The sequence below is a fragment of the Equus przewalskii genome, chromosome 25, assembly GCF_037783145.1.
Source record: "Equus przewalskii isolate Varuska chromosome 25, EquPr2, whole genome shotgun sequence".
In the NCBI taxonomy this organism is placed as follows: Eukaryota; Metazoa; Chordata; class Mammalia; order Perissodactyla; family Equidae; genus Equus; species Equus przewalskii.
The window spans coordinates 35,223,895-35,237,750 of record NC_091855.1 but is presented as its reverse complement, the minus strand read 5'-3'; the positions used below and the strand labels follow the sequence as shown (position 1 = coordinate 35,237,750).

The 13,856-nt window shown below is 44.8% G+C and overlaps 1 protein-coding gene across 2 annotated transcripts in view; it reads right to left on the bottom strand.

Annotated features, from left to right (window-relative positions):
- Positions 1 to 2,199: 2,199 nt before the first annotated feature.
- Positions 2,200 to 13,856, bottom strand: part of GOLGA5 (golgin A5) — a 50,941-nt gene continuing 39,284 nt past the window's right edge. For both annotated transcript variants that reach the window (XM_070593103.1, XM_070593105.1), the window contains one exon: positions 2,200 to 5,063. In XM_070593103.1, coding sequence (XP_070449204.1) covers positions 4,958 to 5,063 — 106 coding nt within the window. In that variant the 3' untranslated portion in view covers positions 2,200 to 4,957. The remainder of the gene's footprint in view (positions 5,064 to 13,856) is intronic.

The following is a 13,856-nucleotide window of genomic DNA, read 5'->3' as shown; positions in this document are numbered from 1 at the left end:
CTTCTAATTTCCTTTTTATGACTGCACAAAAGAGTGATAACCGATTTAATAAAATCTACGTACAAAATAACAATTATAAGCGATAAGATAACAGGGTGTCACGGTGGCATTGGCAGCTGTCCCCCCGTGAGTGTCTCAGAGTCTATGAGACTCAGTTTTTGCCTTCTTTCCAGAAGAGGAAACAGGCTCAGCTGCATCAAGGGGCTTGGCCAGGTTAGGCAGGTGAAGCCCAGGTTGGCCGGGGTCCAGCCCCTGCAGCGCGCCCTGGGGGCCTTTCCATTGCGCACATTCCCTTCTCCCGGACATGGACACGGAGCCGCCTCAGATGCCAGGAACCATTGATCAATAGCGACCTTGGGGGCCGCTGACACTCAGCAGGTGGCCTCTCGGAAAACAGAACCTGGGTTGGCAGAGAGTCAGATCCCGCAGGAAACGTCAAACCCAAACAGGAATCACGTTCGTCCTCCTGAGTGTGGAAGGACGGATGAGGTGTCGTCGCTCAGATCAGACACTGTGCTGTTTCAAAACCCTGGCCAAGAGGCTGATCTGGGGACAGGGCTCCAGGAGGATCCATGGGGAGGAGGGAGAGGGGGTGGGGAGGAGGAGGAACCGGGTAATGTTAGTTCTTGGTAAATCTCAGTAAAGGGGGGGTTCTTTGTACTATTCTTGCAATCTTTTTGTAAATTTGAAATGATATCAAAAAGCAAACAAACAAAAAAACACAGCAGAAGCAAGGACATGAAAACTCTTGTCCTACCAATGGGAGAGGAAGCCAGCTTATTCGTTCTGGGAGAGAATTACAAATAAAACTTTTGGCCCAGAAATTCCACTTCTAGCTCGTTAGCCTAAGGAAATCACCATGGACATGCGCAAAGATCCAGCAACAAAGATTTTCTCTGAAGACTAAACGTTCGACAATAGATTGGTCAAATAAATGAAGGCACAGTCACGGCATGGAACACCATGTAGCCATTTAGATGGTTCCGTGAAACAATGTTTAATCACATGGGAAAGAGTTCGTAACACATTAAATGGGAAGAAAGTTCCCGAGACATTATGTTCAGGGTGATCATTATGTTGAGTACCAGTCAAAACCAAACCAAACTGTGAGAGTGTGTAAGTGTGTGTGAGTGACAGAGAGTGTGCGTGCGTCTCCATTTCAAGTCCTTGAGGTCAGAAATCAAGTCTTATTTATCATTGTGTTCCCAGAGCCTAGGACAGTGCCTGACACCCAGTAGGGGGTAATAAGAGTTTGTTTAATGAATGAGAAAGGGCCACAGAAAACAGGGCCAGAAGGGGTCCTTCAAAATGTCTATAGCAGTGTTGCCGGGCGGTGTGAACACAGCTGATCTTAATTTTCTTCTTTCTGTCTATCTGGATAGTCTAAATGTTCTACATAAAACATTGATCAGTTTCCCAGTAAATTATTTAAAACAATAAACACAATTATTTTAAAATGATTGTGAATTATTTAAAACAAATGCAATTACTTAAAACGATTGTAAATTATTTAAAAACAATAAATACAAAGCTGGAAAAAGCAGCCTTAATCTCAGGGCCCTTGGGTACAGGTTCAAGGAAAAAGGTTCTGGAAAAAGGTTCAAGGTTACCTTACGCCCTTTGGAAGTTATTCCGGCCGGTCCTCAAAGTGCGTCAGCGTTCCTGAAGCCCGGTCACATGAGGCGGAGGGGCTGTGATCGGAAGTCGTTGGTCCTCTCCGCGGCCTCTGCTTTCTCGTCTGTGGAGCATCCCGCACACAGCTGTGCAGTCAGCCCTCTCCCATCATGCAGGGGTGGGGAGCAAATGAAAACTATTGTCCCATTTGACAGACTAGGTGACTGAGGTCCCTGAGGGGCTGGCTTTCGTTGTATCAGTCCTGTGTCATCCCCCGCCTGTCTGTCCATCCGTCCATCCCAGTGCCTCTCCACTGTGCCTGCTCAGACGCCACCTGAGAACTCACAAGTGTTCCCTGTCTCGTGAGCATCCTTGGAGAGCGCGTAGTGTCCCGTCAGGCTGCTCTCAAGTCCTGACCCAGACTTGTCACCTCTCTGCCCCCAGCAATGGTTCGTAGCTGACCCCTCTCCGAGCACTTGAGTTTGCCTGGATGCTTTGGGGAGACGCACAGCCCATGGCTTGCTTGTCTCAAGATGGTTGTTGATAAAACTTAGGCTTTGTTTTTAATCAAAAGCAAAGTGAGGATTTTAAAAAAACTAATAGACTTTATTTTTTTAGAGCAATTTTAAGTTTACAGAAAAAATGAGTGGAAAGTACAGAGAATTCCCACACATCTCCTCCACCCTCCCCACAGTTTTCTCCCTTAACATCTTTCATTAGTGTAGCACACTTATTGCAACTGATAAACCAGTGTTGTTACATTGTTATTATCTAAAGGTCACAGTTGACATAGTTCACTCTTTTTAAAATTGTGGTAAAATATACACAACATAAAATTTATCATTTTAACCATTTTTAAGTGTGCAGTTCAGTGGCATTAAGTACATTCACGCTAGGGGCCAGCCTGGTGGCACAGCCATTAAGTTCGCACTTTCCCCTTCAGCGGCCCGGCGTTCACCGGTTCAGATCCCGGGTGTGGACATGGCACCGCTTGGCAAGCCATGCTGTGGTAGGCGTCCCACGTATAAAGTAGAGGAAGATGGGCATGGATGTTAGCTCAGGGCCAGTCTTCCTCAGAAAAAGAGGAGGATTGGCAGGGGATGTTAGCTCAGGGCTAATCTTCCTCAAAAAAAAAAAAAAGTACATTCATGCTGTTGTACAAATATCACCACCACCCATCTCCCAAACTGAAACTCTGTTGCCCATTAAACAATAACTCCCCACAGCCTTCGCTGTTGGTGGTGCACATTCTATGGGTTCTGACAAGTGTAGAACGACGTGTATCCATCACTACAGTATCCTGCAGAGTAGTTTCACTGCCCTAAACAGCCCCTGTGCTCCACTCTTCATCACCCTCCCACCTTCCACCCCCTGGCACCACTAATCTTTTTATCATCTCTACAATTTTGCCTTTTTCGGAATGTATACAGTTGGAGTCATACAGTGTTTTCGGACTGGCTTCTTTCACTTAGCACATGCATTTAAGGGTCCTCCGTGTTGTTTCAAGGCATAATAGGTCATTTCTATTGGGTGCCGAATGATATTTCATTGTCTGCATATACCACAGTTTGTTTTTCTAAAAATGAGAAGTTTTTCATGATAAGAAAATTGTACACTAATTTTTAGAAGTTGAGAAAAACCAAGAGAAAAAGGAAGAAAAATAATCTTCTGTTATCCTGTGCCTGAAGACCATGCTGTTAGCACTGTGCTATCATTCCCTTGGGGTGTGTGTGTGTGTGTGAGTGAGTGCACGAACATCTTTGGTTTTGCGTAGCATGGTACCTAACATTTTGACTCCTCGCTTCTTATTAATTAAAACTTAGCTCTCTTCATGTTGTAAATTTTCTATAAGCACCCCCTTCTTGTGCATTTTTGGAACGTCTGAAGTATTTCCCCTCGACTGAGGATGTCACAAGTCCTTACCCATGCCTCTATTTCTGGACTTCGGGATGGTTTTCAATTTTGTGCTAATATAAATAAGTCTACCTTGAACTGTTGGTGCTTGGATAATTGTACAGGTGTTCACCCACTTGCTAAGAAGCGGAGCAGGTGACTCAGAGAGCACGAACAGTTTAAACATATCCTAGAGATTTCTCTCTTCTTTTAATGCATTTCTTATTGTGGTAAAAAACACACGAAATTTACCATATTAACCATTTTTACGTGCACAGTTCAGTAGAGTTAAGTATATTTACATTGCTGTGAAGTGGATCTCCAGAATTTTTCATCTTGCAAATCTAACACTGTCCCAACTGAACAACAACTCCCTATTCCTCCTCTCCCCATCCTCTGGTAACCATGATTCTACTTTCTGTTTCTACGGATTTGATTACTTTAGATACTTCATATAAGCAGAATCATACAGTATTTGTCTTTCTGTGACTGGCTTATTTCACTCAGCGTAATGTCCTCAATATTCATCCATGTTGTAGCGTGTGTCAGAATTTCCTTCCTTTTTAGGGCTGAATAGTATTCCCTTGTATGTATAGACCATTTGGTTTATCCATTCATCTGTTAATGGACATCTGAGTCGCTTACACCTCTTAGCTATTGTGGATAATCCTGCTATGACCATATGAACAAGACGTGTTTGAGTCCCTGCTGTCAGTTCTTCTGGATATATACCCAGAAGTGGGATTGCTGGATCATATGGCAATTCTATTTTAACTTTTTGAGGAAACTCCACACTGTTTTCCATAGTGGTTGCACCATTTTACGACCCCATCAACAGTGCATAAGGGTTTCAATTTCTCTACCTCCTTGCCAACACTTGCTATTTTTCTGGTGGTTTTCTTTTAGATTTCTTTTTAAGAGCTGGAAGGGATCATCTGGTCAGTGATTCCCAAACCTCAAGACTTTCTTTTGAGCTGATGCTTCAAGAGGTGCTTGCCTATGAAATACATTTTACCAAGAATTCATTATTTTCCTGTCTCTAACCTTTGGTCCAGCATGTCTAGGTCTGGGGATTTCCCTTGGGGCCGGTTGCTGGCTGTCTTCTCAGTTCTGTGCCCTATTCTTCTGGACATGCTTCCAGCTGACGCATTTCCCAGCAGCCAGCTATGGCCATGGCGCTATGTTTTCACCAGTGGAAAGGGGATGGAAGCTACCCACTCAACTTCCGCCCTCAGCTGTTTAAATTACTTGCTGCCCTGGGCTTTCTCTCTTTCTCCTTCCTGCAAACAGAGCGCAGGACAGTGGCCCAAGGGATGGTGGAGCATCCTGTCCTGCCATCTGAGGTCTCTTTGTTACAGCATTTGGCCTATTTCCCAACTAATACAACTCTACAGGGACACACACCCACACCAAAGACCTGTGGTATTCGTTGTTCATTCAGTGTTATCCTTCAGAGCACTGTCTGTAACAGCAGAAGACCAGAAATGACCTCATGTCCACTGGCAGGTGATTGGTTAAAGAATGGAGACACATCTGTCCGGCGGAATTCCATGCAGCTGTTAAAAAAATGAGGAAGTTAAAAAAATTGTTTTTAATAGTCTTTATTTTTCAGAGCAGTTTTAAGTTCACAGCAAAATTAAGCCGAAGGGACAGAGATTTCCCACATCCCCCCTGCCCCACAGGCACAGCCTCCCTCTCTATCAACACCCCACAGAGCGGTGCATTTGTTCTGATGGAAGAAGCTACACTGACAAGTCATCATCGCCCGAAGCCCGTGGTCTACGTTAGGGTTCACTCTTGGCGTTGCACAGTCTGTGGTTCGAACAAATTATGTAATGACAGGTACCCACCATTATAGTATCATACAGGGTCATTTCACTGCCCTAAAGAAAACCTTTATTGTAAAATAAATAAATAAATAAATAAATTCTTATCAAAAAAGTATATTTATGGGGCTGGCCCGGTGGCATAGCGTTTAAGTTCGCACGTTCTGCTTCAGCGGCCTGGGGTTTGCCGGTTTGGATCCTGGCTGCGGACATGGACATGGTGCGGACAGGTAAGCCATGCTGTGGCCCATGTCCCACATATAAAGTAGAGGAAGATGGGCACTGATGTTAGCTCAGGGCCTGTCTTCCTCAGCAAAAAGAGAAGGATTGGCAGCGGATGTTAGCTCAGGGCTAATCTTCCTCAAAAAAAAAATAAAATAACAAAAGTATGTTTATATGCTAACATTTGTGTTTTTCAAAAAGTGGGAGAGAAAGTACGTATTTGGATTTTCTTGTATGTGCACATGTGACATTGGAAAAGGATCCACAGAAATCCAGCATCACAGTCACCTGCTCCCCTGGGTGGGGATGGTTGGGAACCGGGCAGATGGAGGTCAGGGGTGGGAGGAAGATTTCCCAAGTTTGTCTTTTCACACATTTTGATGGTGGAACCATGTGAATGTATTACCTATTCACGACTTAAATAAATAGAAGGTAAAAATTTAAGTAATTCATTTTTCCATTTTCTTATAACTCAAAGTTCAAACATGCCCCATCCAGGCTCTGCATGTTGGCCCCCTGAGCTGAAGGCTGCCAGCTGAAGGCAGAGCTGCTAGGGTTCAAGCTGTCATGGGGCCTCCGCTCACAGAGGGCAGCTCAGCCACAAGCCGTCCGCCGACTCGTGCCCCCGTCTGGCCCGCATCTGGCCTGCTATGCCCAGGCGAGGCCCAGCCCTCCATCTGCCGCCCCAGACAGGCAAGCTGCTCACCCGCTTCTGCCAAGTGAGCATCCTAATTAGACGATAAATACTAATTGTCCATGACTAGGATCATCCACAGTCATAGACATTAACCAAAGTCACGCCTGACAAGCCCCACCGTTAATTATCTGAGCTCGCTGCTCCACGATTTAATTAAGGCTTGGCGGGAAGTAGCAACCCCCATAGGATGAGCAAGGAAAGAGAGCTCTGTAAAGATGCCCTCTTCTCATCAGGTGGCCTGGCAAAGCTGCTCCAAGTCTTCCTTCCAAGCCCCTGGGGTTGACCGTGAACAGAAGGAGACACTGGGGAAGGACGCCAGCATTTATCCAGTGCCTGCTGTATGCCAGGCAGAACCAGACGTGGTTGCACACATCATCTCATCTAATCCTTGCAGTTACCGTGGGAGCTGCGTTCCCATTTTACAGATGAGGAAACAGAGGCTCAGAGAGGCCCAGCGACTTGCCAAGCAATTGACAGAGCCAGGTCCATCTGAGTTGCAGGCCATGCATTTCCACTGCTCATTGCTGGAGGAAAGGTCTTAATCATATTATTTTTTACTCTAACCTTGAGTAGTGTTTTTTTTCTTTCTCCAAAGCATTCTCAAGCATTATTTCATCTTAGTCCCACGTTCACTTATTTATCTGTTTATTTATTTTTTGCAGGGAAAGATTTACCCTGAGGAACACCTGTTGCCCATCTTCCTCTTTCCTTTTCTCCCCAGAGCCCCAGTGCATGGCTGTATATCCTAGCTGTAGGTCCTTCTAGTTCTTCTGAGTGAGCCACCACCACAGCATGGCTACTGACAGACGGGTGGTGTGGTTCCACGACCAGGAAGCAAACCCGGGCTGCTGGAGCTGTGAGTGCACCGAACTTTAACCACTAGGCCTTTGGGGCTGGATCTCACATTCCTTTACTAAGAAAACAAAAAGCTGAAGCATCTGAAGCCTAGCGAGATTGTAACGTACACACAGCCACACAGCCAGGCCTCACACTCGCAGTGTCTCGGCCAGGAAGGCAATGGAGTTGCGGGGGTAAGAGACTGGCCCAGGGGTTCACCGGCCTGCTTCCATTCCCAGCAACATTACCCAGTGGCTGTGCGACCCTGGTGCCTAATTGGGCAGTTATAAGGATGACATTACATAAATATATATAAGGACTATGTATATAATTCCTTAGCATAGGGTATGGCACCTGGTAGCTATCATCATTTCCCCAAGACTTCTTCCCCTAGAACCACACCTCAGTAACGTGTGGCTTTTCTTCAAAGCCACTTTGATTAGAAAAACTGGCCCCAACGATTCATGATTGTCTTCCCTGCCTTTTACAATGCGACAAGAACGTTGAAAATATTCACTTAGTTCCTCTTTTGCTGAGTCTTCCTATTAAAATGATCTGATTTTATAAGACACATTCAAACAACAAACACGAAAAATATTCTACCTGATTTCGCTCGATCTGACCAGTAGTCAAAGAAATGAAATGAAGCCAATGAGACGCCATACTCTCTACTGGACTTGTGGAACAGCTCTCTCTGTTTTTTTTTAAATTCTAATTCTTACTGCCGGTGAGAGTGCACGAAGACTCTGATTCTCTTGTGCTGGGTGGGTAAACTGGCCCTATCTTTCTGGAGGGCGCTTCGGTGATTGGCAAAGAGAATCCGAAAAGCATGTCTACCCTTTAACCCAGTGATTCTGCTCCAGAACGTATCCTAAGGTGCTCACTCTCAATTCAAAAACAAAAAAATGTTTATGCACCCAGCTCTCCATCACAGTGTTATTTTGAATGGTGAAAGAGTCTTCCTCTCTAAAATACCGCGTGTTAACAGAATAGATGCATAGTAATCCAATTACTTAATGGGAATATTATGAAGCAATTTAAAATGGTGGTAAGCGACTTTAAAAATTGTATGAAAGGTCTTGATGTCAAGATCTTGGTTTCTAAATATAATTCTCCACTAAAAGGAACAAGGGTGCTTTTTGCAGAAATAGTTGATTCGAGGTCCAGGGCAGGGAAAGGTCCAGATTAGACTGGAACATCTTGATATGCCAGAAAGCAAAGGTGTGCTCCAAAATGAACGGGGACAGGTGAGAAGGACCCGGGAGAGACTTGAAGGGGCTCCCACTGGCCAGATGTGGGACAATTTAAATATCAATAAGAAAAAAGATGAGAGTGGGTTTTAACATATTGAATTAAAAACAAAAAGAATCTATAAGCATTAGCACACGGTGATAGAATTAAAAAAGAGGAATGGATGGGCCCTACTCGGTGGCGTAGCAGTTAAGATCATGCCCTCCAATTTGGCGGCCTTGGGTCTGCTGGTTTGGATCCCAAGCATGGACCTAGCACCACGTATCAAGCCATGCTGTGGCAGCATCCCACATACAAAGTAGAGGAAGATGGGCACAGATGTCAGCTCAGGGCCAATCGTCCTCAGCAAAAAGAGGAGGATTGGTGGCAGATGTTAGCTCAGGGATAAACTTCCCCCAAAAAACAAAAATGAGGAGTGGAGGGAAAGAAAAATGCCAGCTGCCAATGGTAGAAGTAATGATAGATTTAGAAAATTACCATTTTGCAACTACCAATATAATAATTCAGGCAAGGATCCCCAATCCATTCTAAAACCGCTGAGTGTTGGGGAATAGGACATTTGCGTGGTCTCAAGGTTTCACCCCACAAAACATTTATTAACAAAAAAAGTAAAAATACGCCTTTATGATGGAGAGATCTGGCAGGAACCGTTTTAATAAAGTGATCAGACTTAGCATCACTGACCTTGTGTGCCTCCTGAGCTGATGCAGTGAGCCAACATCAACTATATCGTACGCTTCCCAAAAAGAGTAAACCTGGATCTGGTCACGAGGAAACAGACAAATCCGTATTCTGAGTCCTTCCACAAGGTAACTGGCCCACACTCTTCAAACTAACAATGTATGAAGGACCCAAAAAAGGAGAGGAGTCTGTTATAGACGGAAGAGATAGGATAATTCAATGCAATCTTAGATTGAATCTTGAACTGGATTCTGGATCAGAAAAAATTTGGAAATAGCTTACAAAGAACATTTTTGGACTATTAGAAAAAAATGCCAATATGGACTGTATATTAGGTAACATCCTTGCAGAATGTTAAGTTTCTTAGACGTGTTCATGATATTGTCGTTGTACAGGAGGACTGCCTGCCTTTCTCCTTAGACCCCAGCTGAAATATCCTTAGGATGAAGTGTCATGAGGTCTGCAATTTAAGTCATTCAGAAAAAAAAGAGAGAGACTGGATGGGGAAACTCTTAACGATGAGGGAATCTTGGTGAAGGGCATATGGCTATCCATTGTGCTATCTTTTCAACTTTTCTGTGAGTTAAAAATTTTTCATGTTTATTTTCACAAACATTGGTAAAAATGTACGGGAGGCATTTATTACAATATTGTTGGATACTGTGACATCACCAAAGCAGGATAAAAGTTTCATATACATTTGGATATGCAAATACGCATGTACCTGGAGTGGACAGCTGTTGTTTTTATCATTCCACTTCCATTCACCTTTTTGTTAACGAGCAGCACCCTTGTTTTCTTTTGGCCCCACTCCTCCCTCTTTCGGTTCATGAGGTTTGGATGTGAGCATACAAACCACATCCATCTGCCCCCAGGGATTGGTGGGCATACATCTTCGGTTAGTCCAACCAGAGCCAATGGACATCGACCCCAGGGCTTTTGCTGGACGTGTGGGGAAAAGGCTGCACACTTTTCCACCGAGGTTGCCAAGCCAATGGGATGTGAACTGAAGGAGCATGGTCATCCTTGTTTGGGGAGGAGCTGCATGTGAATCCAGCTGACACAGAAAGAGGGCTAAGAAGGGAGGATAAAGGTACCAGTTTACAGTGTTTGAGCGCCTGGATTTCAACACGCCTGCAGTTAGGTGAACCTGTGGATTTCCTTTTTGCTTATACCCATTGGAGCTGATATCTGTTGCTGGCACCCAAGGGGGCCTGACTACCACAGTATGGAAATGCATAGAAAAAGTGTGTTATCTTCCTAGCATCATATAAAAAAATGACAAGTCTAGTGGCTTAAAACAACACACATTTACTATCTCACAATTTCTATGAGTCAGGACGCTGAGCACAGTTTAGCTGGGTCCTCTGTTCTGGGTCTTACAGACTGCAATTAAGATGCTGGCCAGGGCTGTGGTCTCATCTGGTGGCTCGACTGGGGAAGAATTTACTTCCAATCTCACTTAGCTTGTTGGCAGAATTCATTTTCTTGCAATTGTAGGACTGTGGGCCCTGGGTTTTTGCTGGCTGTCAGCTGGAGGCTGTCATCAAGCCTGAGATGCTACCCACAGTCCTTTGACACACGGGCATCCTCAACACGGCCTCTCATTTCATCATCAACAAGGAGAATCCAGGCTGCTAAGAGGGAATCTTATATAACATAATGTAGTCATGAGGCTGACACCCTATCACCTTTGCCATATAAAGTAATCAAATCAAGAGAGGGATATCCCATCACATTTGTCATGTTCTATCGGTTAGAAGCCAGCCATGGGTCCTACCTGCATCCATGAGGAGGGAATTACACAAAGGCATGGACTCCAGGAGGCAGGAAATCATTGGGGGTCAGCTTAGGGTCTGTCTGTCCCAAAAGGGATGGGAAGAATTCAATCAACAACTGCCACACCCACCCCTACCCATCACTAGACACGTTTTTATGGGGTATTTACGATTGAGCACCACAGCACTGCACGTATTTATCCCGTTTCTTCCTAAATTAACAGTACTCATCACTGAGAAGGAGGAGGATGGGGAGGTGCTGGAAGGGCACCAGAATTTTTTGCTCTGTTTAAGGTATTGCTTGGAATTTTTACAATGAGCATGTATTCATGTAATTTTAAAATACAATTAAAATTGAAAGTCGTATATGCAGTCTGACTTCAGCTATACGCTGGTCTTCCTCCACTTCTGGACCTTCCTACACAGGTACACACACACAAGGGGGAAAAAAGACTGGAAGGAAACAGCCCAAAACGTGAAGACCTATTAGTTTGGAGTGGTGAATCTGTGGATGCATATTTTCTTCTTTATACTTTTCCGTATTTTTCACAATTAAGGAATATTACTCTAAGAATCAGGAAAAAAAAAAACCTCAGGTGATCTTAAATGTTTTTTAAGTCCAATTTTATGGCTAAAAGTAAAGCAAACTCTCTTGTTTGCCTTCTGCAGAAAGGCGATTTCCTGCCTGGGTGGTGATGGGGAGGCTGCTCCTAGAGCTCCAAGAACTAAATCAGATGGAGCGGGGAACGTGCACCTGCTTCCCCTCACGCTGGTAAAGAACCAGGAACTCTCATCAGAACACATCTGGCTTGGCCCCAGGACTAGGTGTTATTTGAAAAAATGTGGCAGGTCTTCTTCAGTGACTAAAAGCTACTGGAAGGTTCTAGCCAAGATGGGAAATAGAAGACTCTGTGCCAGACAGATTCGGTAAGCTGACATGCTCAGTAACCAACTAGTTCCAACCCACGCCTATATGAAAACAAACAAACAAAAGAAATGTTTGCTCTCATTTTTACAGCTAAGGAGGGGACCTTGATGCGTCTCTGAACTTGCTTGCTTGTCTGTAAAATTATAGAACTGAGTATGAGGGGCTTCTCTCAGAGCCAGCTGCCCAGACCACACCTGCGGTCAAAATAAACAAACAGAACCACTGCCAAGAGTTAGGTTAACCAAGCTTGCTGCAGCCCGGGAGAACGTGTCCCGGGGCGCACCTCAGGAGGGGAGAGCAGAGGGGCTTCCTATAGGGTTTGGGTGTGAGTTGGATGATTGTGAGGGGCATCAAAGAATTGGGGGCTAGTTCTGGGTTAGATGCTGCCAAGAAGCAGGGGCAATTTCGTGACTGAGCATCTCAATGACAGTCACCTAGAAGGAGAGTTAAAATGGGGCTTGAGTTGTTTTTGGTGAAACAGCAGCCATTGCTCAGAAAGGACCAATGCTTGTCAGAAGAGGAGGTGTCTAGTAATTTTTGTGCTCACAAGAGTGGCCTTGTCAGTGTCTTGTTCTGAGCATTATTTATGTTCTGCCAGGAACACGGTTGACTGGTTGTCAGGAGGGCCGTTTGCCACTTTCTCAGTCCCATCCAACTTTAAAATAAACATACCACCCAATAAAAAAACAGCATTTGAGTATACTTTCAACTTAGAACATTCTCTTTTTACCTATGGGGAATTCTTTGTGATTCTTTCTAGCTTCTCCATTCTTAAAGATGAGGAAATTGAGGTCAAAGATGTTTAGTGACTTGCCCAGCACCCCAGCTAGTTCAACAAGCCAGAAAGCAGTAGCATTCCTTTTTTGTGTGTGTGAGGAAGATTGGCCCTGAGCTAACATCTGTTGCCAACCTTCCTCTTTTTGCTTGAGGAATTCTCCCTGAGCTAATATCTGTGCCAATCTTCCTCTATTTTATATGAGATGCTGCCACAGCATGGCTTGACAAGTGATGCAAGGTCTGCACCTGGGATCCGAACCTGCAAACCCTAGGCTGCCAAAGTGGAACGTGCAAACTTAACCACTATGCCACCAGGCCAGCCTGTCCAATATTAAGTTCATACTTCTTTGTTGTCACATATCACTGTTCTTCATTCATCTTAGTTTTGAAAATTGTTTTCATTCCAGAAATTTGCATTGAGAACTTAAGTGTCTTTCACTCTTCTAGGCTCTGAAGAGACGATTGAGACAGGATAGATCTATCGAGCTTAGAGTCTAGTTGGGGTGATGGAAAGTGAAGAGGCAATTCAGTTCAGCGTGAGTAATATGATTAGGGAAACCCTGCATGCTCTGGGTGCTCATCGCCAGGGAGGGACACTGCATGAGTAGTCTTGCTGCTGTAACAAATTACCGCAAACTTGGTGGCTTAAAACAACACAAATTTCTTCTTACAGTTCTGGAGGTCAGAAGTCTGAAATGGGTCTCATGAGGCTCACATCAAGGTCTTGCAGGGCTGCGTTCCTTTGTGAAGGCTCCAGGGGAGAATCTGCCTCCTCGCCTTTCTCAGCTTTCCGAGGCCGCCTGCATTCGGTGGCTCGTGGCCCCTTCCTCCATCTTCAAAGCCAGCAATTCAACCATTCTGACTTCTGCCTCTGTCATCACATCTCCTTCCCTGACTCTTCTGCTTTCTTCTTCCATCTTTTAAGAACCCTTGTGATTAAACTGGGCGCAGCTGGGCAATTCAGGATACTCTCCCTATGTTACAGTCCTTACTTTAACCATATCTGCAGTGTCCCTCTTATCAGACATATTCATAGGTTCCAGGGATGAGGATATGGACATCTTTGGGGGCCGTTGTTCTGCCTACTGTAGACATCTAGCACAGTACTTTTTTTTCCTTTTTGGAAGGAGGGGGAGGGAGGAGTTCCGACTTCATGAAGACAGTGGCATCTAAGCTGACACCAGGAGGGAACAGGAACCAAGAAGGGAAGTGTTCTAAGCAGAGGGGAGGTCTGGGGGTGGAGAGCAAGTACGGTGCATTGTGTGTACGTTAGTCATTGCGGTTATACTGCGGTAACAACCAACCCCCACATCTCAGGGCCTGCAAAAGCAAGGATTTACTTCTCATTCAAA